Below are 23,991 nucleotides of genomic sequence, written 5' to 3' on the forward strand. Positions count from 1 at the left end.
ACGTTTGTATGAATATGCCATCTGGTGGTGAAAAAGGGTAGCTGAAATATTAAGGTCAAAATTTTATACATGTGGATATACATACATATATACATGTATATGTTTACACGGATATACACTTAAAAGTATTTTCCAAAACACTTACCCATTTTCAAAGCATGGAAAATATCAGGCCGTCTTTTCTCTTCATCTGAACAAACAAAATATGTAGACTAAAAAAGTTAAAAATCAGAACAATATAACGGGGAATACAAAATAACACTGTGTAATCTTAAACCATTTGTTTGTATCAAGCAATCTTTTTTTTTAAGCCATTTCTAAAGTACAATTAAAGTGATTTTGTCCAATCTGGAGATAACATTCCTTATTTTTAAAGAAGGTGATTTTAATTCATCAAAAGCATCCAATTTCACTAACTAGTGCCTACCAGAGTCAGAGTGTGGAGATCTCCCTAAGAATTTCAAGGAGAGTAAGAAAGATGGTTTAGGTCTGAGGACCTAAACCTTTTTGTTGTATTTTAGGGTGAATTTCCAGTGAATCATACTCATGATTCTGTCTGCAATCTGAAGGGCCCAAGGCCACCAAGGAAGAGAACCATTTTGGGGGTCTTTTTCAGTAATATGCTTTCTTTTTACACAATTAGTATTATAAGCTCTCATGGAAAATACAAATGTGTAGTTTCTTCAAATGTAGAAGGATTATTCTTAATATATTTATCCCCTGAAAGATGAAGAAAGATAAATAGCAAGACAGAATAAGGTGAAAGATTTGGATTTCACATAAAGATTTTCCAATTAAAACTTGACAAAAGTGGCAAAAAAATGCCTGGATAAGTAGCGAGTTCTCTGCCAGCAGGGGTCTTCCAAAAGAGGCTGAATAGTTTTTGTGTGATATATTATAGGTGGGACTCATGTTTTAGGTTGCATGGCCTTCTTTGAGATTCTGATTATTTTGATAGTCTGTTCTTCATCTGTAAATAGAAGTATAAACAAATGGATGTTGCAAATTATAGAATCTCACAGAAGTTCATATTTGGAAGAGGCCATCTAGATCAATCTACACTTGAAACTGCAAAATTCCCAACAGATGATCATCCAGCCTTTACTCAAAGAAAGAATCTACAACACTCAGCAGTACATTCCACTCAATTTGGATTAGTGTGTGTGTGTGTGTGTGTGTGTGTGTGTGTGTTTTAAATAGTTCTTCCTTATTTTAACTTCCCTGCAATCTCTACCCAGTACATCTAATTCTACCCCTGGTGCTCAAGTCTAATCCCTCTTACATAGTGATTCTCAAACTTTTGGTTTCAGGATCTGTTTTCATTCTTAAAAACCAAGAACTCCCCTGAAACTTTTCTTTAAAAGGGTTATATCTATCTGTATTTTGTTATTGTTATTGTTGTGTTCTCAGTTATTTCAGTTATGTCTGACTCTTTCTGATCCCATTTGGGTTTTTTTTTTTTTTTGGCAAAGATACTAGATTGATTTGCCATCTTTTTCAGGATATTGGAAATTAAAATGGATAAATTTTTTAAAACACATTTATTGATTTATTAAAAAAATAATACACCCATTATATATGAACATAAAGTTTTTATGTAAAAATAACTATATTTTCCAAAAGAAAAAAATAGAAAGAATGACATTTTATGTATTTTTGCAAATCTCTTTAATATCTGAAGATAGCTAGATTTTTATATGTGATTCTGCATTCAGTCTGCTACATAATGTTGAAATATATGAAGAAAATGTGACCTCATACATAAGTTGCTGATAATTAGTAATTAATTGGTAAACAATATTTTAGTTCTGATGTGAGGACCATTTAAAAGCATTTCAAGCCCCCAGAGTTCCATGGACACACCTAAAGAACCTTTGCTCTAGTAGATCACAGCTTTTCAAATATTTTATAATTGATAAGTATCCTCTTCTCCCTTGTGTTTTCTCTTCTCCGGACTGAACATTCCCAATTGCTTGTTTTTGTTTTCTTTTTGTTTTGTTTTGTTTTGGTTTTTTGGTCTGGATTGGTAATTTCATTAATATAGGGAAGTGAGAAAACCCTTTCTCCTAGTACAGATCACTACTTGTTCTGTAACTTGTCTTAGAACAGTGGTTTTCAAACTTTTGTTCTCATTATCTTCAGACTATTAAAAACTATCTGTCCAAAGGGACTTTATGTGGGTTATATTTATAGATATTTATAATATTAGAAATAAAAATTAATTTTGAATTTGTAGCCCCTCTTAAAGTGTTTAAGAGAACCCCAGGGTCAAAATCCACGATATATCAGAATTTGGACCTGACCCCAGCTCTTCCAGGCCCCAAGGCTGACTCTTTACAACATGCAGCTTCTCTCTTCAATTGACTGGTGTATATGCTATGATGGGAAATTCTTTTTGTTTTTGGTCACTCTCTTTATTAGCTTTCTTTCTTAGAATATAGTACTCAGAACTGAGTTAATACTCCAGATGAAATTCAAAGCAAATTCAGTAGGATCATCATTTCTCTTTACACAAGTCAAAATTATATCATAAATTATATTACCCTTGGGTCTGCCACATCACACTGTTGAGTTATACTGAGTTTGAACTTTATTTTTTTTTTTTTAATTTTAAAGCAAGCTGCTATCTTGCCATGTCTTTCTCCATCTTATACTTGCAAAGTTCATTTTCTAATCCAAGTATAAGGCTGTTTATGTCTTTGCTCTATCATCTTATTTACCTTTGATCCTCTTCTTTTCCCAAATAGAGTTCTCTTGAGTATGTTTGTTTGTTTGTTTTTGATAAGCCTGAAACCTTTTGATTTTCCTTAATATCCAACAACCTCATTGCTCTTTTCTGGACCATGGTATGCTTTTTAATATTCAATCTTTTCCCTCTTTTTTTTTTAGAAGATAAAAAGTTTAATTAGAAGAGCTGATGGGCAGTAATTCCCTTTTGTATGTCTTTCTAAAATGTATGATGAATTTCCTGAGTATGGATGCTAGTTTCTTTTGGCAACTCTCATTTCCTCAATATCAGATTCACCTTTGCTCCCATCTTCAGAGCTTTATTCTTGATAGCTTCCCTTCGCTTAAGGACTTAGTTCTTCTAAAGTATTTTAATTCAATTTAGATCCTCCTAACCACTTTTTGAAGTGGACACAGAACAACAAAAAATATTATGTTAACTATATGGAGGAAATGATCATAAAATAAGGGATGTTCAATTTGGATAGAATAGTGAGAAAGGACCATGCTAAGGACATTCTTTATCATATAAAGAAATCTCAGTTCTGCCATGGAGAATCTTTGGACTAGAATGGGAAAAAACAAACAAACAAAAATAGTGAATGGATGGACTGTTGAAATCCCAAATTTAGTAAAAAAAAAAAAAAAAAAAAGAGTAAAAGAGCACCTAATTGCCTTTAAGTTTAAGTCAATAGACTCAGATGAACTGCATTTGAGAAACCTAAAATAACTGGTTTACTGAACCATTTTCATTCTTTTTAACAATTAAAAACAACTTTATTAATTAACAATTCAAAAGAGTCAACTTCAAAGTTAAAAGGATATTCCACAATCATCAGGTGGTCAGGAAACTCTAGAGAATATCCAGACAGGCAAAGAGAGCTCAGCAGTCCTCCACAGCAAACACTTAGGTGTTATTTCTCACAAGCAGTAAAATATCCCCATTTTCTAGTCCAATTACCCTTCACCTCTTCCCATGTCTCTCTTTCTTCCTATGGCAGAAAAACTCCTATTTTTTTAAAGGGCTAGCCTCCTTTACTTGTTGCTTAGGTAGGCCCATCTAGTATGTTAAATCATAGGTGGGAAAGATTATCCATACAAAAAGTGAAAGGAAATGCAAAGGAGTGGAGGAAAAAAGGGAAAGTAAGAAGAATTTCTTGCTTCAGCTACTCTCAAAAGTATATAGGCCTACCAGTACAATTTATATATAGGTGTTAATGTATGGATGTTGAGTTCCTTAAAAGATCAATAAAATTCTTCTGAAAATTCGTATGAAAGAGAGTCACCCTCCCAACTTTTTGGTAGTTAATTTAAAGCTAGCTCAATTTCCTTTTCTGAACCTAGAATGCTTAAAACTATGCAGCCCAAGCTCCACATTCACTCTCCTGACATATTCAAGCAGTTTGAATGCTCAACTAGTTACTTTACTACCCCTCTAAACTTTAAGAATAATCCTGAAACTGAGCCTATTTTCAGTGACATATGTCAGAGTAGAAAAATGGGGAAAATGTCATAGGACTAAAGGTCAGAAGTCTTTAGGCTGTTGAGCTTGATTTGAATTCCCAGCGAACTTCTAAAACATATTATTAAAAGGGGTGGCTAATGAATATCTAACTAAAGAAGTAGTGATTACAAAAACACAGCAGGACTTCATCAAAACCAGTTCTGCCATACTAATTTCATATTCTTCTTTGACAGTCTAATTAAATTGGCAGATCAGCAAAATTCTGTAAATACCACTTATTTAGATTTTAGTAAAGAATTTGGTAGTTTGGGGCAGCTAGATAATGCAGTGGATAAAGCACCAGCCCTGAACTCAGGAGGACCTGAGTTCAAATCTGGTCTCAGATACTTAACACTTCCTAGCTATATGACCCTGAATAAGTTACTTAACCCCAGTTGTCTCAGCAAAAAAAAAAAAAAAAAAAAAAAAAAAAAGAATTCGGTAGTCTGTCATGTTATTCTTGTAGAATGATGGAAATAAATGAGACAATAGTACAGCAAAGCAAATGGTATTGATTTAGTTCAGTTCAATAAACATTTATAAAATGCTTATTAGATGGCCACACTAGAGGGGTCATTAATAGTCCAATGTCAGACTGGAAGGAAGTCTTAGTGAAATGTCACAGGAAATGGCTTGGGTTTGGTCATCTACTGTTTAGCATATTTTTGTGAATGTCTTGGATAAAGGCAGAGAAGACGTGCATCTCACATTTGTCAATGGTACTAGAAAGGAAAGCTAAAACAATGGCTGACAGATTCAGAGTATAAAAATATCTCAACAGAATACAGCACTGATTGGGCAACATAGAGAAAAGTATTTGAAAGTCTATTATGTGTTGCAAGAAGATTTCAAGGAAGATAAGTGGGCCATGAAGAATGTACAAAATCTCGGTAGGCAAAGAGAGAAGAAAGCATTCTATGTCAGATTGTTCTTTGTTGTTGAACCAAACCTTGAAAGATCTTCAACGCCAAACTAAGAAGAATCATTAAAATAACTTCTTCCTAAAGAACAGTGTATATTGTAACAGCAATACTGTTTTAAGAACAACTTTGAATGGCCAAGTCATTTTGAAGATTATAAATCCTTGAAAGATAAAGAACCTATGAAGAATAATTCTATCTACATCCATAGATAGAACCAATAAATCAAAGTATGCATAGTATATATTTTTTTCCATTCTGATTATTTTTTAACTAAGAAGATTCTGATACCCTGAATGGCCAAAGTTAGAGAGCAGAGGAAACATGAACTTTTCAAGGTAAGCACTCGATAAGGACATTTCATTAAAACTGGTAGTGTAACAAGAGAAGCAAGACTTCAAAGTTTTAACATCTGGCAAAACTGATTAGTGGACAGGTCAAACAGGGCAATAAAGATTCAGAGTGAGTTAGATATACTTAAACCTAAAGAAAATCACAGTAAATTAAAGAATAAGAACAGTTATTCTGTTTAGAATAGTTAGAATAGAATAGAAACAGTTAGAATAACTATTTAGAAACAATTAAGAATTTGTAGAAAGATGTACCTGTTCCTAGGTGTTTTCATTTCTTGAATTCCTATTCTAAATTATATATCGGATTTGGACTATGCCAGCAAATAATTGTTTTGAAATTTTAATAAGATAATAACTGAAAGGCTTTGATACAATTAGTCATACCTAAGGCAATTAGAATTATTTTAAATACGTAACTATAATCCAGGTATCACCATCTATTTTGTGGAAACTTATTTGAAGTACAAGTATTGTAGCTAGAAACTAAATAAAGATCTCTTTAAATGAGCCTTACAAAGAGAAATCTAGAAAACCAGAACTGTAATTAGCTGTGGGAAAGTAAGAGGGAAAGGTATTAAATGGGGCTTCTTTCTTATAAGTCCATGCAACCACCATCTTCATATATAGTTTCATAATCCTCCACTGACCTGTGCCCTCTGCATGGGGCAGTAGTTTTACATATATGTGTGTCTATACACACACAAACACACACACACATATATATATATATATTTGTCTCTAATGGTAGTTATTTCTATATAGGAATGGGAAGGGAAGGGCAGAAGGGAAAAAAGTTGCATTATAACTTTTTTATATATTTAAAATAAAAACAAGAGGATAGAGGCCCTTACCTGTTTTGGGTCTAACAGTTGTAACAGAATCCAAATAGTCTATCATTTCTTTATGTTTGAAATCAAGTGCAATTTCAAAAGAGGTTTTCTCCAGCACATTGACGTGGTCAGGGTTAGCTCCTTTGTCCACCAGCTGCTGAGCCACACTCACTCTCCCATTAAGAGCTGCCAACATCAGTGGACTCCAGCCCATAGTCTTAACACTGTAATTGGCATCAGCTCCCCATTCCACCAAGAGGTGGACCACCGCCTCGTGTCCATGCTGGGCAGCTATCATCAGGGCAGTGATGTCTGGCAGGTCCCCTTTGTTGCCATTCTCAAGCACATTGTGATTAAAATGATCATAATTGTCAACGAAGGCTCCTGTTTCCAATAAAAGCTTAACTGCACTGAGATGACCACCTCTGGAAGCCATGGTGAGCACACTTGCCCCAAGTCTGTTCTGTGCATTGACATCTGCCCCGTTTTCCAAGAGAATGTGAAGCACATTTATATGTCCAAATCTGTAAGGAAAGCAGGGAAACAATTAGAGAATTCAACAACTAAATACATTGTAATAAATAATAAGGAAACAGACCATTAGTCAAATTATATATTTATGTAATTTTATCCATTTATGTACAGCTCTCTCTATGTATAAACACATACACGTATACATATAATATTTATAAACATAAAATTTTAGATCAGACTTGTGATTTTATTGGCATAAGGAAAATCAGATTTTAAAACTCCCTCCACTATTGCAGATGAGTACACACAAAAATACACACAAAAAATAATATAGAGTTAAAAACTAGACACACAAAAAAAGATAAATTGTGCTCAGGGGCATATATCTTAAAGTAAACAAAGATAGAACATGGATGTGTGCTTTGTGAATTACTGTTTGGAGTTTATCAATGGTCTGTGACTGGAATGAGGAAAAATCTAGATCTAGAAATCTTTCTCAAGATGGGCCACTGGTGAGATCACAAGCCACCTGAACTTAGGGTCAGAATTTCTGGCCAGTAATGAAATCTACTCAGTGCTTTGATATCATGGAATAAAAGCACCAAGCAGTTTGATGACAGACCTGGCATCAGCCATTTGGTGCTTTTCCATTCCATTTTCCAGAGAAATATCTTATCCCAATTCAAATGGGAATAATGTTTTACAATCTTCCCAGTCCTCATTTCCTCCTTAGTGCCTCCATCGTCCCAGGCACTCAGGCTCAAAGAGTTATTTTAGACTTTTCCATTTTCCCTTGCCTTTCCATCTCCAACGGATTTTTATATCACATATCAGAAATCCAGCCTTCACTGCCACGACCATTGCCACTGATCAGACACTGATAGTTTCATGGCTCAACTACAATGCTTGTTGACCTGATCTGTCTGCTCTCATTTCTCCCACTCACTAAAGTACCCTATGTGCCTACAAACCTTCAAAAGCCTCTACTCTCATTATACCACTCTTTTGCTCTATCTCAGGGTCTATTTCTATAGCCTATAAATAGCTAAATCCCATCAATTTTACCTTCTACAACATCTTTTTCCATGTCTGTCTTCTTTTCTTCACTCCCACAACCACATCTCTAATTCTAGCCCTCGTGATTTCTTGCCTAATTCATTTCAATTCATCTCTCAGGGGTCCTCAAACTACGCCCTGTGGGCCAGATGCAGCAGCTGAGGACGATTATTTCCCCCTCACCCAGGGCTATGAAGTTTTTTTATTTAAAGGCCCACAAAACAAAGTTTTTGTTTTTACTATAGTCCGGCCCTCCAACAGTCTGAGGGACAGTGAAATGGCCCCCTATTTAAAAAGTTCGAGGACCCCTGCGTAATCCATCAACCACATATCTATGAAAATAATCTTCCCATTCCTTAGGTTTCAATTTTCTAATTTAAGTTTTTTTTTTCTCCAATTCAATTTTTCAGAACTCTGTGGGAACTAAATTACCATCTAATTCTGATCAACCAGAATAAATACAGAAAAGGGTAACTTAAATGATAACAGATGTGAAACCATAACCTATTCAGATTGCTTGAAAGAACTAAGTATGTTTAGCCTGAAGAAGGGAAACAAAGAAATGCAATAGATGTAAAATGGTATAAAATTATGTGATGATAATGATGATGATGACTATGTTAATTATAGTACTTTAAAGGTTTACAAAACATTTAACAAATATGAACTCCTTTTTTCCTCACAACAATCCTGGAAGATATATGCTTAAAGATGAGGAAACTCAGTCAAATAGAAGATAAGTGACTTATTCAGGGTCTTGCTTAAGACACTTAGTAGCTATATCATCCTCAACATGATAATAAAGACATATAAAACACAGATTGTACAGTTTAACAGTTCTAACAAACTATTATTTAATTAACAAATAACTTTATTTAATAATTTAATAATAATTATTTATTTAACAAATAAATAACTATTTATTAGCACCTACCTCACAAGATTATCCTAAGGCTTATTTAAGAAAAATGTTTACAAAGAACTTTCCAAGCCTTCAAAGCCTTATACAAATGTCAATGCTATTAGAAGCCTTATAATGGCCAAAGAACTGGGATTTTCAGCTTCTGAAACCAGACTTTTGTCCAGCATACACAGGCTTTCTGACTAAGTCTAGGATCATTCTACTATTCTACTTTTGGACCTCAACCTGTCCTTGCTGCTGTAACTACTCATTAACTCTTTCCCTTCTACCAAGACATGGGTTGCCAATGATTGAGTATAAATCCATTGAATTTAGTCTTATAATAAGATTGTGTTCTTCCCTCATAATGACCGAGTCAAGTGGTAACTGCTTTTCTATATACACAACAAACTTCAATTGATTGGTTGGAGGAAGGTGGGTAGGTTTGGATGCAGAGTAGAAAATGGTAGGTTGGAGAAAACTGACTCCTAATCCATGGCTCTCTTCTAAATCCTGTCCCTATTTCCTTTTGAGCTTTCATCTGTTAAAAGTGTAAGATATTCCAGGATCTACTTTCTTTGCCCATGATGGTGATCAGGTTGCAAAAATTACTTGTTGCTGACCACTTCCTCCTCCACAAATCCAGGCATGCCCAAGAGTCTATGACTCACCCGTCCTCTCCCTACACCCAAAATGAATCACATAATATGTGTTCAAGAAATGTTGGCTGGGATGCAAATCTCCATTTAGCAACAGGACTGAGTCCAACAGCAAAGGAGTCTAATATAATGGGATATTCTCCTCTCCCCACTCTGGAAATGGGTGGCAAAGGAAGGCTGGCATTGAAAGCTAAGCTATGTCCTTAACAGATTGCCCACAGTAGTAGTATTTCATGACCACTTGCTTCCCTTAATCTCTTCTGGCCAAAAGTGAAATTTCTGATTGATTCCATAACACAATGCCTGCTAATTCCTTAAGCATTTACAAATATAGCCAAAACAAACAAACAAAAAAGACCTTACCCAGCAATCACAAAACCTTTCCCTTCTAACCATCTTAAAGTTGCTTTGACATTCTCAATTTGATTTAGCCACAGGCAAATCATGTATGAAGTAAGTTTGTGTTTAGGGTCTTCTATTTTACCAGCTTCTTACACTATCTCCTCTTGGAGTCCCCTGCACCAGACTAGGAATCTAGGGGACATGGGTTTTTAATCTGGCTCTGATGGAAACCAGCAGTGTGACCTGAAACATGCCATTTGACTTCCCTGACACAATTTCCTCATCCTTAAAATTAAAGGGCTACAACACCTAATATCCTTATAACTCTAAAATTATACAAATTCAAGGGTTCTCCCCAACTCTCCCTTGCCCATTCCTGAAACTTATACTTGTCTGCCAAATGTGAACTGGTGTGAATTGGTGAATTCATCTGACTGGTATGGCCCCAACCTCTGGAATTCTAAACTAAGGCTAATAAACTCAGAGATTTGATATTGCCTCTCCTTTTCTCTTGCTGAATGGCACAGCTAGAGTTAAGTTTCCTATATCTTTGCCCCTTATTATTCAAGCTTTAATATGCAATTTAGAAAATGCTCTCATTCCACTGGTCCCAGATAGACTACTTATCTTCTACTATTGATTAAAGAGAAGTCTCCTATTAGGGTCATGATGCCTCTCTGTCTAAAACTCTATAAAAGTTTGAGTCCCACCATTCTGGATAGCCCAAAGGACTATCAAACTGTGCTTATCCTTTGATTTAGCAATAGCGCTACTATGGCTGTAGCTCAAAAACAATTTTAAAAATTATTTTTCAAAAAAAAAATGGAAAAGAACCTATTGAACAAAAATATTTATAGCAGCTTTTTTTGTAGGAACTAAGAACTGGACATTGCCCATCAATTGCAAAATGGCAAAACAAGTTGTGGTATATAATTGGGTTTTGTTTGTTTGTTTTGTTTTTTGCTGAAGCAATTGGAGGTTAAGTGACTTGCCCGGGATCACACAGATAGGAATTTGATTTGAACTCAGGTCTTTCTGACTTCAGGGCTGGTGCTCTATCCACTGAGCCACCTAGCTGCCCCTGTATGGTATATAATTGTGATGGAAAACTCCTGTACTATAAGAAATAATGAGCTTAATGATTTTAGAAAAACTATGGAAAGACTTGCACAAAATCATAAAGTGCAAAATGGGCAGAACTAAGAGAACACTGTATATAATAACAGCAATATTGTTTTAAGAATGAACTTTGAGTAAATAAGTTAGTCTATTATAAATACCCAAATTGACTATAAAGGACATAGAAAGAAAAGATACTATTTGAATCCAGAGAAAGAACTGATAAATACAAGTATGTATATAATAATAATTTTATATATGTACATATACATGCATAAACATACATATAATACATGCTTGTGTCTAATGGTAGTCATCACTAAGCTGGGGGGGGGGGGAAGAGAGAAGAAAAAAAAGAAATTCACATGATTATTTTGTATATTTAGAAGGAATAGCAAGTTATGCATAGTAGATTTGCAACTTAACGTGCAATCATTTTTTATTGTACTGTGGATGGAAATGCTTGTTTTATTCTACAAATTAAAAATAATATAAATTTATTATTATAAATTATAAATTATAAGTAAAAAGAAAGAGAAATCGAGAAAGACTTACATGAACTAATACAGAATGAAATAAGCAGAACCAAGAGAACATTGTATACAGTAATAGCAACTTTGTATAATATAGAACTCTGAATAACTTAGTTATTCTCAGCCATACAATGATCCAAGACAATTCCAAAGGACTCATGATAAAACTTGCTATCTGACTCCAAAAAAATAATTCATAGGATCAGAATATAGACCAAACCATGCTATTTTTCACTTCTTCCCCCCTTCTTTTATTCCTTTCTTCTTTCTAATTTTTTTCCCACAAGATGATTAATAGGGAAATGTTCTATATGCTTACGCATGTATAATCTATAACAGATTGCTTACTATCTCAGGGACAGGGGAGGGAAAGAGAGAATAGAATTTGGAAATCAAGACTTAAAAACCAATGTTAATAATTGTTTTTACATCTAACTGGGGAAGATACTTTTTAAAAAAAGTTTGAGTCCCACTAAAACATTGTTAGTGGAACTGTGAATACATCCAGCCATTCTGGAAAGCAATTTGGAACTATGCTCAAAAAGTTATCAAACTGTGCATACCCTGTGATCCAGCAGTGTTACTACTGGGCTTATATCCCAAAGAGATTTTAAAGAAGGGTAAAGGACTTGTATGTGCAAGAATGTTTGTGGCAGCCCTCTTTGTAGTGTCCAGAAACTGGGAAACTGAGTGGATGCTCATCCATTGCAGAGTAGATGAATTGTGGTATATGAATATTATGGAATATTACTGTTAAGTAAGAAATGACCAACTGGATGATTTCAGAAAGGCCTGGAGAGACTTACACGAACTGATGCTGAGCGAAACGAGCAGGGCCAGAAGATCATTATATACTTCAACAACAATACTATATGATGATCAGTTCTGATGGACGTAGCCATCTCCAGCAATGAGATGAACCAAATCAGTTCCAATAGAGCAGAATTGAATTGAACCAGCTACACCAGCAAAAGAACGCTGGGAGATGACTATGAACCATTACATAGAATTCCCAACCCCTCTATTTTTGTCCGCCTGCATTTTTGATTTCCTTCACAGGCTAATAGTACATTATTTCAAAGCCCAATTCTTTTTTGGACAGCAAAATAACTGTTTGGGCATGTATACTTATATTGTATTTAATTTACACTTTAACATATTTAACATGTATTGGTCAACCTGCCATCTGGGGAAGGGAATAGGGGGAAGGACGGGAAAAATTGGAACAAAAGGTATGGCAATTGTCAATGCTGTAAAATTATCCATGCATATAACTTGTAAATAAAAGCTATAATTAAAAAAAAAAAGTTTGAATCCCAAAGGCGCTTTAATTAATGTGCAAGCTACTGCACTTCTGGGAGAACACAGCAGTGCTGTCTTTAAGTTTCTACAACTAGAAACTGCCCACAATGGCAGAAGACAAAGGGACCACACACTGAGATTGTTCCCTGTTGGCATCTGTTCTCCTTTTCCTCTTGTAAGTAAAAATAAAAGTTTTGTTATCTGCTTTCCTATGTGGCTGTGCTGCTCTTAATCTGTAATCTCTTGCATTAAAGATATCATGTGATAAAAGCTAACCATGAGCGACAAAAGGAATAAAGTAGGTGGAATACTTGAAATTATAGAATTTTAAGCTTCTAAGGAATCCATATCATCTAATCCAAGTCTTTGACAGATGAGAAAACAGCAGCCTAAAAAAAAAAATTAATATCTATTGATTATTGTGCTTTGAGGTTTGTAAAACATTTAACATATATTAACTCATTTGATCCTCCTAATAAGCCTAGGAGGTGGGTGCTATCATTATCCTCATTTTATAGATAAGGAAACTAACATTGAGAAGGTTAAATGATTTGCCCATTGTCGTTGTCTGAGGTAGAATTAAAATTTAGCTCTTCCTAATTTTAGGTCCTGTACTCTGAACCCTGAGTTTCAAGGGAAGCATGGGCTTATTGTAACAAAAAGCTTCTTAATGAGTAGAATTAAATAAACATGGAATTGACAGATAGCCTTCAGAGAAAAAGAGTTTCCCCTAACTAGAAGATAATTGAAAAAAAAAAGCCTAAATAACAGCTTGTCCAGAAAATCATAGAGGATCCCCTTCTTTAGGTGCAGCAAGTTGGACTGGATGTGTGATGATTTGGCCAGATGTTGAATTAGGAGTTAGAAACATCTGGGTTCAAATCTTATTAATTAATACATAGCAGCTGTGTGACCACGGACAGAATCTAGACCTAGACTATACAGGTTTCAATTTCCTCATCTCTCAATGTTAATATTTGCACTGTTTCACTAGGCTGCAGTGAAATCAATGAGCTAATATATATCAAGAACTTTGTAATAAAGCACTAAAGTAAATATCTGATATTATCATCATTATCCTCTCATCAAGAATTCCTGTTTCAAATAGAAACTAAACTTAACTCATAACATGCAATATCCACTTTTTGCCATAGTGTGTTCTTGGAAAATAGTATTCTAATTGAAACAGCAACAAGAATAGTCTTTTCTGGTCCATAACTATGGTTAAAAACTACAGCTATCTTTTTTTGTCACTAGATGGCACTCTCCCATCAGTAGGATGCCATGTTACCTTTACAACTGTCCTGGAAAAACTGACCAATCTGATCAAACTATGAAACTACCCAAAAATGAGAAATATGGATGGAAAATAAATCAGCTCCTTAAAAATCAGACTTTTAATAAAATATGTTGAGAAAGATGAAAAGAAAGGTGAGATATGGAGATATAGCTACATCTAAATAATATGAGACATCTATTCCATATATATAAGGTATGTGCTAAGGTATATGTGTTATGACTTCTACTATCATTTAACAATATAGAGAAGTAGGTGCTACAATAGATGAAGTATTAGCCCCAAGTCAGAAGATCCTGAGTTCAAATTCAGCCTCAGACACTTGGTAACTATGTGATCCTGGGCAAGTTATTTAACCCCAATGCTTCAACAAATAAAAGCCCACACAACATACTTACAGGTAGAAAAACACTAATCTAGAACAAACCCTTCATTTTCTTCTTAAGTACTTTCTTTCCTTTTTATTCCTACCTTTCATTACCCTACTTGAGGTAGTTATTATCTCTCACCTAGATTACAATAATAGCTGGTCTTCCAACCTCTAGTTTAGATTTAAGAACCACACAGTGCAATTTATAGTTGATTCTAAAATTGATATGGAGTCATATTACTCGATGATTAAAAAAATCACTAGGAACTGAAAATTTTATAATCTAGTTTTGTTAAATGAAAATAACTTTCTATGGATAAAATTATATAATATTTCTGAAATTAATGTGGATGCTGATTTCACCAGATTCTAATTTACCCTACATATAACTCTCATTATGTCCACTTAAATGATTATTTTGATGATTCCCCATTGCATACATATCAAATAAAAGTCCAAACTCCTTAACGTGCATTCAATGTCCTTTAAACAATCAAACACCAGTTGATTAGATTCATTTACATTACTCCTATTCACATAGGATTTATTCCCACCAAATCAACTTCTTCCTATCTTCCAAACTAATCATAGTCTTTTTCACCTTATATGCTTTCAAAATGCAGAGATTATAAGGTAGAAATTTTCCCATAACTGAAAAATCTTTCCACTTCATAATCTCTGTCTTATGAAATGCTGTCCATCCTCTCAAGGTCCAGCTAGGAAATGCCATCTCCTACATGAAACATTCCTGATTCTTTGCCAACCAGAAATTTATGTCTGCTTCTCTTGTAATGCTGGAGAAACTGAGGCAAGATAGAGATTAGAGAGTTTTTCATATTTTATTTGAAAGGGAGAGACTGTGTTGGGGGCATGATGCCCCCAGGGCTGATGTCCAAAGCAGCCAGCAGCTAATGTGTGCTTCCCATGAAGTATATATGCATGTGGCTCCAAGCTACCAGGGGGTAGACCAAGGCAGGGGCAGAGTCACAACACTGAGAGTAGGAACGGGCTATCAATCCAATTCTGACAGGATGGGGGGAGGCACCTGACATTCTGATAAGTTGGGATCAAGAACAATGACAGGATGGGGGGAGGCACCAGACATTCTGATAAGTAGGGAAGGTCTGAGGTCATGGTGTCTAAGATAGAAGGTCTTTCTCCTATCTGGATCATGATGATTAGGAGAGGGGATGTTGCAACCAGGCAGAACAATTCAGGGAAATTGAGGTAAAACAATTAGGGAAACTGAGGTAGAATAATCAAAGGAAACTGTGGCACAACACTCTAAAACTTTGTTTACATCACTCCTCTCCATTTTTATATTATTGTTATTTACTTCTATTATTTATCCCACTAGACCATAATTTCTTCCACATTAAATACCAATGTTAAAGTAAGTATAATAATAATATTAGCAGTTATAAAGTATCTAAAGGTTTGCAAACTGTTTTAGGTGTATTATTTCATCTATGATCATAAACTAGATGATCTCTACAATTCTCTGAGTGTATGGCTGAATTAAGATAATTTCATTCAAATGAGAACATGCAGATGCTAAGATGTCTCAAGGAAACAGTCCACCAATAAGCACTTGTTAAGCACTTATTATGTGCCAAGCACTGGGATTAGAAGGCAAAAATGAGACCATCGTTGCCTCCAAAGAGCTAACCATTTTCTATATTGAGACATAACACTAAAAAAAAATAAAGTCTGGATTTAAGTTTTTTGTACCAGACTCCATTCTATTTAAATAACAATAACAATGAATAGCTCTGCTAAACCCTCAAAAACTGTGATGGTGGCCTTTGTGTGGATGTCATCTTTCCCTGTTTATCCTCCTTACAGTGAGAGATGGGGAGGCGGCGGCACATATATAGAATAAAATGAATAGAAGATAAAGGGGAGGGTAGGCTAATAATTGGAGACCTCAGAAAAGGTTTGAGGTAGAAGGAAACCCCTTTAATTGAGACTGGAAGGAAACCAAGGTTTCTAAGAAGAGGAAGAGGGACTTTTTAAGGTGCCTTTGAAGGATCAGTAAGAAGAAATGTCATGAAGGAGAAACAGAACAGGGAAGTTGCTCAGCATGACAATTCCATAAAAGTTTATGTTGGGAAATAATGTGTAATAAGGCTTGAAATGTAGGTTGAAGTCAGGTTGTAAAAAATTTTAAGATCCAAACTGGGAAATTTATATCTGATTCTAGAGTTAATAGGAAGCCATATCAAATGATCCAAGAATTTCAAAGCTTGTATAACCTGGTTAATTAAACAGGAAGAACTTAATAAAACTATAACTGTAAACACAGGTTTTTATGATTAGAAAATGTGGAAGTTCATGTCACCAGTACTAGCCCAACAGAACCCATTAGGCAGATGGGAAAGGTGCAGCCATGATATGTACCTCCCCACCCTGAGAGGCTGTCTCCTGACCCTGTTTGCTCATGTCCTATCCCTTATTGACCTGCACTGTTTGTTATTCTCACTTTTGCTTCTGCCCCATGTAATAGGGCCATCTCCAGTCATCTCAATCTATACTTGGCCAGAGAACCCACATGGCTTTGAAGGAGAAAGTAAGTAATTTTGCATAGCCTTTCATCACTTAAATCCAACTCATTTGCATGTCATCCTATCATCTCCCTGATGTCATGGTCCTCTTTAAGAATGAAGAACCAACAATCTTAAGTCTGGATTGGTTTACTTGGTTTTTAAAGGACAAATCTGTCTCACCCCTTGAATTTTATACAAAGGATTATACACTGGATTTGGAGTCATAGGACCTAGGTTCAAATCCTGTCTTTTATCCTTGGGATCACAGAGTTTAGGGTTGGTCATTTAGACCAGGGCTTCTTAAACTTTTTCATACTCGTGATCCCTTTTTGCCCAAGAAATTTTTACATGACTCCGGGTGTACAGGAATATAAAATAAAAACAAATATCTGCTAATAAATCATAATTTCACAACCTCCACATTCAATTATGAGAGCCCATGTGAGGTCCTGAACCATAGTTTAAAAAGCTGGGATTTAGATGACCTTAGAGGTCATCTAGTACAACCCCATTATTTTACAAATGAGGAAACTGAGTCCCTGAGAGGGAAAATAACTTGCCAAGGTAGTAAATATCAAAAGTGGGATTCAAGTCAAGGTCCCTTGACTCTAAAATTAATCTTAACCACTGCACCAAGCTGTCAGCAGTTCCTATGTTTGAACAAGCCAATTTACTTCTCTGCAGCTTTTTTCACAATAAAATGTGGAGAAGGGAAGGGAGAGGGGGGAACAAGATAATCTAAAATTCTTCCAGCTCTAAACTTAGAATATAGTTTACCTTCTGTTTGAGAATTTTGCTTTGCATAATAAAAGCACCTCTATCAGGCATCCTCCCTAAGGCATTGAGCCAAACTGTAATGTTCCTTTGCATGGCAAGTTGTTTTTCCACTTGTCAATTTTCATCCTCAAACCTAAGTGTTTACACCACCTGCTAGCTAAACATCTGGTGCAATTAAATTAGTTGAGAACTAAGCCTCTGAAGGATTCTTGGAGAAGTCAATGTAGAACAGTGGGGGGAGGGGGAAACTGCTCTCAAGAGTGGGTTTCATGGCACTTATGAGTTGTGTGACCCAATTCTGGTCACTTAATTTCTTAGCTTCAGTTTGCTCATCTATCAAATGGGGATAGTAATGATGTAAATTGTCCCCCTGATCTTTGGGGGGAAGGGTTGGAAAGGTGCTAAATCTAAACCCTTCCTGGCCTTTGGGAGGGGCCCCATCCTCCTGTTCATGATATTTAATTGGAGCGCTTGGTCTGGGACATAACCACCACCCTCTCTTGAAAGGTCCTCAGCTCTGGGCCAAAAAAAACCCGATATAAACAAACGCTGTGCGCTCAGATCTTTGCAAATAATCCTAACAGGATTTTGCTCTCTAAGAAAATTGTTTCCTTAGTGTAATAAACACACTTTTTGCCACAAATTTCTCCATTAAGTTCTTTTACAAATCCTGTGACCAGACAGGGGACCTCATTGCTGTTAGGGGATCTCTCAACCCTCATTTCTCACACCTCAACAATAATACTTAAACTATCAACCTCACCACTTCTGTTAGGTAAGAATTCTGTAAACCAAGTACTAAATCATTATATGATTTTTAATCCTGAAAAGCAGCTCTACAAAAAACCAGTATCCCAGTGGCAGACTTTTAACTAGAAAAAATCTCATTTTATAGGAGGAAGAAATAAAAGATTAGACAACTTGAACACTGCCCCTCACCCTTCCCCAAAAAGGAAGAATGAAAGAAAAGTAAGGAAGGATGAAAGGAAAGGAAAAGAAGGAGGGAGGGAAGGAAGAAAAAAATATTTATTAAGCACCATGTGTTAAAACACTTTACAGATATCTCATTTGATCTTCACAACTCTGAAAGTTAGGTACTTTGATTATCTCCATTTTACAGATGAGAAAATGGAGGTAAACAGAGGTTGGGTGACTTGTCCAAGGTCACACCGTGTCAGCTGCACTCAGGTCTTCTACTCCATCCACTTCAATCACCCAGTGCCTGTGAGGCAGAGTCAGGATTTGACTTGAGGTGAGTTTGAATATTAAAATAGAAATACCTTGAAAAGACCTCAGGGTCCTGGGGACCTGACTTGCCCAATCCCTAGCTCCTGGTTCTGTGGCTGAAATGCCAGAAATGTTTCTGGAGCAGTTCAAGTAATTATTAACTTGAGTCCTCCCTCTGAGAAAGAAGGCTCTGCGGTTGGTCTTGTTTAAGTGTGCTTGGGACAATGCACTCCTTGTGACGGAGGTCTTTGTTCTCTTATCAGGTCAGAAGGGGTTAAACGAAAAGATTATCTCTATGTCGATGAGAATATGAACCCTGCAAGCTTTGTACTTTATTTTGGCTTGTTACTTTTCCTCTCCGTAATTACCTATTAAATAAGATCTTATTATTAATCCTATTACATTTCTCACTTGAATTAAAGAGTTTTTACCTTTGCCTAAAGCTGGGATGCTTAACCTGGGTTCTTAGAATTTGTTTTTGACAAGTGTATTTCATTATTTTATTACAAATATATTAGTATATTTTTAAAACCATGTGGTATTTTTATGCATTTAAAAACACAGATCTGAGAAGGGTTCACCAGACTGCCAAAGGAATCCATGATGCAGAAAAGGTCAAGCATCCCTGGGCTAAGGCAAGTGAGCTGGGGAAACAGGAGGAGCTCCAAAGCCAGTCTGGGATAGATGGCAAGAAGAACCAAAGGGCTTGGAACCCACTGAGATTTAGGATACCAAGCCACAAGAGAGTAAAGAAAATCTCACAGAGAGAAGCCTGGGGCAGTCAGTTTGGAGTACTCTCACTTTCCCCAATTAGGTCATTTTCCTACAATGCACAGGGGAGAAGACTTTACATCTCTATAGGGGAAAAAAAGGATTATTGAAAATAAGTTAATAAATACTAATTTAGAAATAACATTTAAAATGGTGATGAGCACAGTTACCTTTCAAAATCACAACTATGATGTTAGATACATATATTGGACTATTTGCTAACTAGGGGAAGAGGAAAGGGGAAAAATTGGAACACAAGATTTTACAAAGGTTAATGTTGAAAAATTATCCATGTATATGTTTCGAAAATAAAAAGCTGTAATAAAAAATAAAAATAAAAAAGATAGTTGTAATAGCAATAGCTAACATTAAATATCAATATATTAATTATATTGACAGAATATATACTAACAATATAATTAATATTATTTATATATCAATAGATCTTATTATTGATATATTTTTGGCCAGACACTGTGCTAAATGCTTTACAATTAGACAATCTCTTGTCCAGAATAGTAAGCTTCATGAATGAGGCTTGTGAAAGCATGTTAATACACATTAGTTTTCTCTTCATTCTGATGACATCCATTCTCTGGTGTTTCTTTTGGCATCAAGATAAAACCAAATCTTTACCGCATGGGCCCACCCCCACCTTTTTGTTATGTTTAACTGGACTTGTGAAGGTTGGACTAGATAGTCTCTGAAGTATCTTTCAAGTCTAAAAGTCTAAAGTTCTTAAATGGAATAAAATAAGCCTTTTGATTCTGTCACCTTTGTTAATATACTGGCACTCTGATCTTAAAAATGAGCACATTTTCTCCTACCAGGCAGCCTTCAACCCATCCCTGTCCACCCCATTCTGGGTGAGTGTTAGCCACTAATAAATAAAATACAAGACTCTGCTTTTCATTCTGGAAACAGGTTTCTGCACCCAGCCCACCTTTCCATTTGTCCTATAATACAAAGACTCAGTAAAATAATACCCTTGTGACAAGAGATTTACAACTCCCCAGAGAGTTACAAACAGACAGGATGAGCATACCTCTCAACAAATGAAGCATGATATAATCTAGAGTCTTACATCAGCAGAGAAACAAGAATGAATTTCAGTTAGGAAATAATTTACCCAAATCACTTCAAAATAATCTAATCAATTACTGAAAAGGAAAGGAAAGATGGTTTAGGGCTGTTTGTACTGCTGTTTTCATGTAGTGTTATGAAAATGCTGCTGGAACCCTTTCTCTGACTAAAGCAGATTGCCTCCTTTCCCTTTTCAGGTGGGGCCCCTGGCCAAGGATAAAAGCCTTAGGAAAAAACCAAAGGGTGAGAGCAAAGGACTTCACACAGGGTGTTCAGCCTTTAACCTGCACTTTCTTCTGAAGTCTAATCCCTCCAAATCAAACCAACATCAGCATCTAACCTTGCCCCAGAATTCCAGTTAGTTGCATTAACCCTTCAATTTTAAATTTCTCTTAGTGACCAGAAAAAGCTCTAGCGCTGGCAGAGACCTTGGAAGCCATCTGGGCCAAGTCCTTTTTCTTCTTCTTCTTTTCAATAGATGAGGGAATTGAGGGCCAGAGAGTTCAAGTAATTAATCCAAGATCAGAAAGTGTCAGAGGCAGAAGCTAGAACCTCTAACTCTAGAGCAGTGATTCTCAAACTTTTGTTTTCAGAATCTTCATATTATTAAAAATTATTGAGGATCTATCCAAAGAGATTTTGTTTGTGTGTTATATTTATAAATATTATCATATTAGAAATTAAAAATTTTTTTAATTTATAGACCCTCTGAAAGCATTTCAGAGATCCCCAAGATTCTCTGGACCACACTTTGAGAACCACTTGTCTAGAGCAAAACTTCTTAAAATGAAGGTCATAACTCTTTATGAGGTCTAGTAACTGAATGGGGGGGTCATGAAATTATGATTTATTGTCAGTAATTGTTTGATTTATATACTTATTTCATATGCCTATATACCTGGGTTTATGTAAAAGTTTCTGGAGTAAAAAGGTGTCATTAGTAGAAAAAGTTGAAAACCTGTTGTAGAGGCACCAAGTTTTGCTTGGCTTTCACAGAAGCCTTCAGTGGATTTTTATAATAAGGTGTTGCCTACCCCCAACTCCATCAGACTTTAGCAAAAGTAGAATATTGTAGGGCAGCTAGGTGGCATAGTGGATAGAGAGCCAGGTTTGGAGTTTAGAAAAGTCCTCTTCCTGATTTCAAATCTGGACTCAGATACTTATTAGCTATGTGACCCTAGGCAAGTCACTTAATCCTGTGTGCCTCAGTTTCCTCATTTGTAAAATGAGCTTGAGAAGGATATGCCAAACCACTTTTCTTTGCCAAGAAAACCCAAATCGGGTCAGGAAGAGCAGAACGTAACTGAAAATGATTGAAGATTATAAAGAAGAGGCAACTAAGGAGCATAGGGGATAGAGCTGGACCTGAAGTCAGGAAGACCCAAGAGTTCAGCCACTTAACAGCTTTGGACTCTATTGTGTGAATTAGTAGCAAATCATTCAGCCTCAGCTGTCTTATCTGTAAAAAGAAAATGATAAAAGCACCTTCCTCCTAGGATTGTGAAGACCAAATGAAATAATAATTGGAAAGTGCTTGGCATTGCACCCAGCACATAGCAAGGGATAAATGTTCCACACCTGAAAAGGGTCTAAGAATAGAAAGGTTTGATTGAATATGAAAAAATCCTCTTGAGGAGCAGAGCCAGCCAAGGGACTTGTCAGTCAACTAGCACCATGCTAATCCAAAGAAAATGATGACATAAAGGCCCTAGGGAGCTGGAGTTTCTAGCTGCATTAGCCATGTGTTTTCTATATCATCACCATGTATCTTAAAATCTGAGCCCACTCTCTCTTACCCACTCAATGGACTGTATATCGGGGGAATAATGTATCCCTAGTTATGAGAAAAATGCTTTGTAACTACATGAGTAAATGCCTTTGTACAAAGACTAGTTAGTCTCTTTTAAGAAGCAGATTGGCAATGGGGGTAATTACTAGAAATTGTTAGGAAGACAGTAACCCTTAGGATTATATCCTAGATCCCTAAACAAAGCAGAGATCCAATCTATCAGTGAGAATTGAGAGAATGAGCGCAGAGTGTGTTATAATGTCATTATTTTTTTCCTTTTTAATGCATTTCAAATTACTTTTTAATAATAATAATAATAATAATTAGCATTTACATAGTGTTTTAAAGTTCACTTTACAATATCTTCTCACAACAACTTTGAAAAGTAGGGGCTAATATTAACTCTATTTTCAGATGAACAAATTTCAGGTTAAAGGGAGGGATTAATTAGCTTGCCCAGGGTCACACATTTCCTGAGAATAAGGCTAGATGTGAACTCAGGTCTTCCTCTTTCCAGGTCCAATGCTCTATTCACCCTGCTAGCTAGCTATTAAAGTGGACTAGACTGCTTCTATACTTATCATTTCATTTGTATCCAAACAATCAAGTCTGATGGCTCATCCTACCAAGTTGGGTCAGTATATAATCAGTTAGTCCATCGATTGTTTATCATCCTTGCTGTGGGATATATTCATGACTCTTCCCATAAAAAACTGCCTCCTGTAAATAGGCGCCATCTCCATCCTTTTTGCTAAACTCTTCATCTGCAATACAAGCAGGCCAGAAAAAATCTGCCCATTATTTTTCTCTACTCTGGATAGCACAAGCTTCTGCTCATCCACTTTTCAGTGTAGACCAACATGACAATGTATGAATTATTTTTGGACTATACTGAAAATAAACATTTCTGCTCTATTCTCCACAGGTAAATTAGAGAGATGAAACAATTACGAAAAAATTAAATGCTAACCAATTCAGTATCAAGTTCTAGAGCAGTTAATCTAGAGAGATGAGTGTGAGAAGTTGTAAACCCTCAAAGAATGAGAAAGATTGAAATAAATGAATGAGAGAAGAAAGGGCCTTCTAAGTCAGTATTGAAGCAGCTGTGAAAGGGAGTCAGCAGCTATAAAGCACAGGAAAGAACATGACATGCTTAGGAAACATTTTGCCTGAGAGTGAGGTTACATTTGAGGTAATGGTGGGAAATAATGTTGAATAGCCTAAGCTAAGTCCAGAACATGAAAAACCTCAAATGTAAGAGAAATTTCTGCTTTATAGATTGAGCAATGATGAAAGATTTATGAAGATTAATCTAGTAGTGTTTGCAAGATGGTTTGAAGAGAAGAAACTGGAGATTGTGAGATTAGCCAGAAGCTATAAAGATATTAGGATCTCCATGGACCCACACTTA

The 23,991-nt window shown here is 35.8% G+C and overlaps 1 protein-coding gene across 2 annotated transcripts in view; it reads right to left on the reverse strand.

Moving 5' to 3' along the window:
- ANKS6 (ankyrin repeat and sterile alpha motif domain containing 6) overlaps positions 1-23,991 on the reverse strand; it is a 75,899-nt gene that overhangs the window by 42,742 nt on the left and 9,166 nt on the right. For both annotated transcript variants that reach the window (XR_004230797.1, XM_023497696.2), the window contains exons 2-3: positions 6,356-6,858; positions 146-190 (exon numbers count right to left, since the gene is read on the reverse strand). Coding sequence is in view for 1 of the 2 variants with exons in the window: in XM_023497696.2 (XP_023353464.2) it covers positions 146-190; positions 6,356-6,858 (548 nt within the window). In the remaining variant the exon portion in view is untranslated. The remainder of the gene's footprint in view (positions 1-145; positions 191-6,355; positions 6,859-23,991) is intronic.

This window comes from Sarcophilus harrisii, chromosome 1, assembly GCF_902635505.1.
Source record: "Sarcophilus harrisii chromosome 1, mSarHar1.11, whole genome shotgun sequence".
In the NCBI taxonomy this organism is placed as follows: Eukaryota; Metazoa; Chordata; class Mammalia; order Dasyuromorphia; family Dasyuridae; genus Sarcophilus; species Sarcophilus harrisii.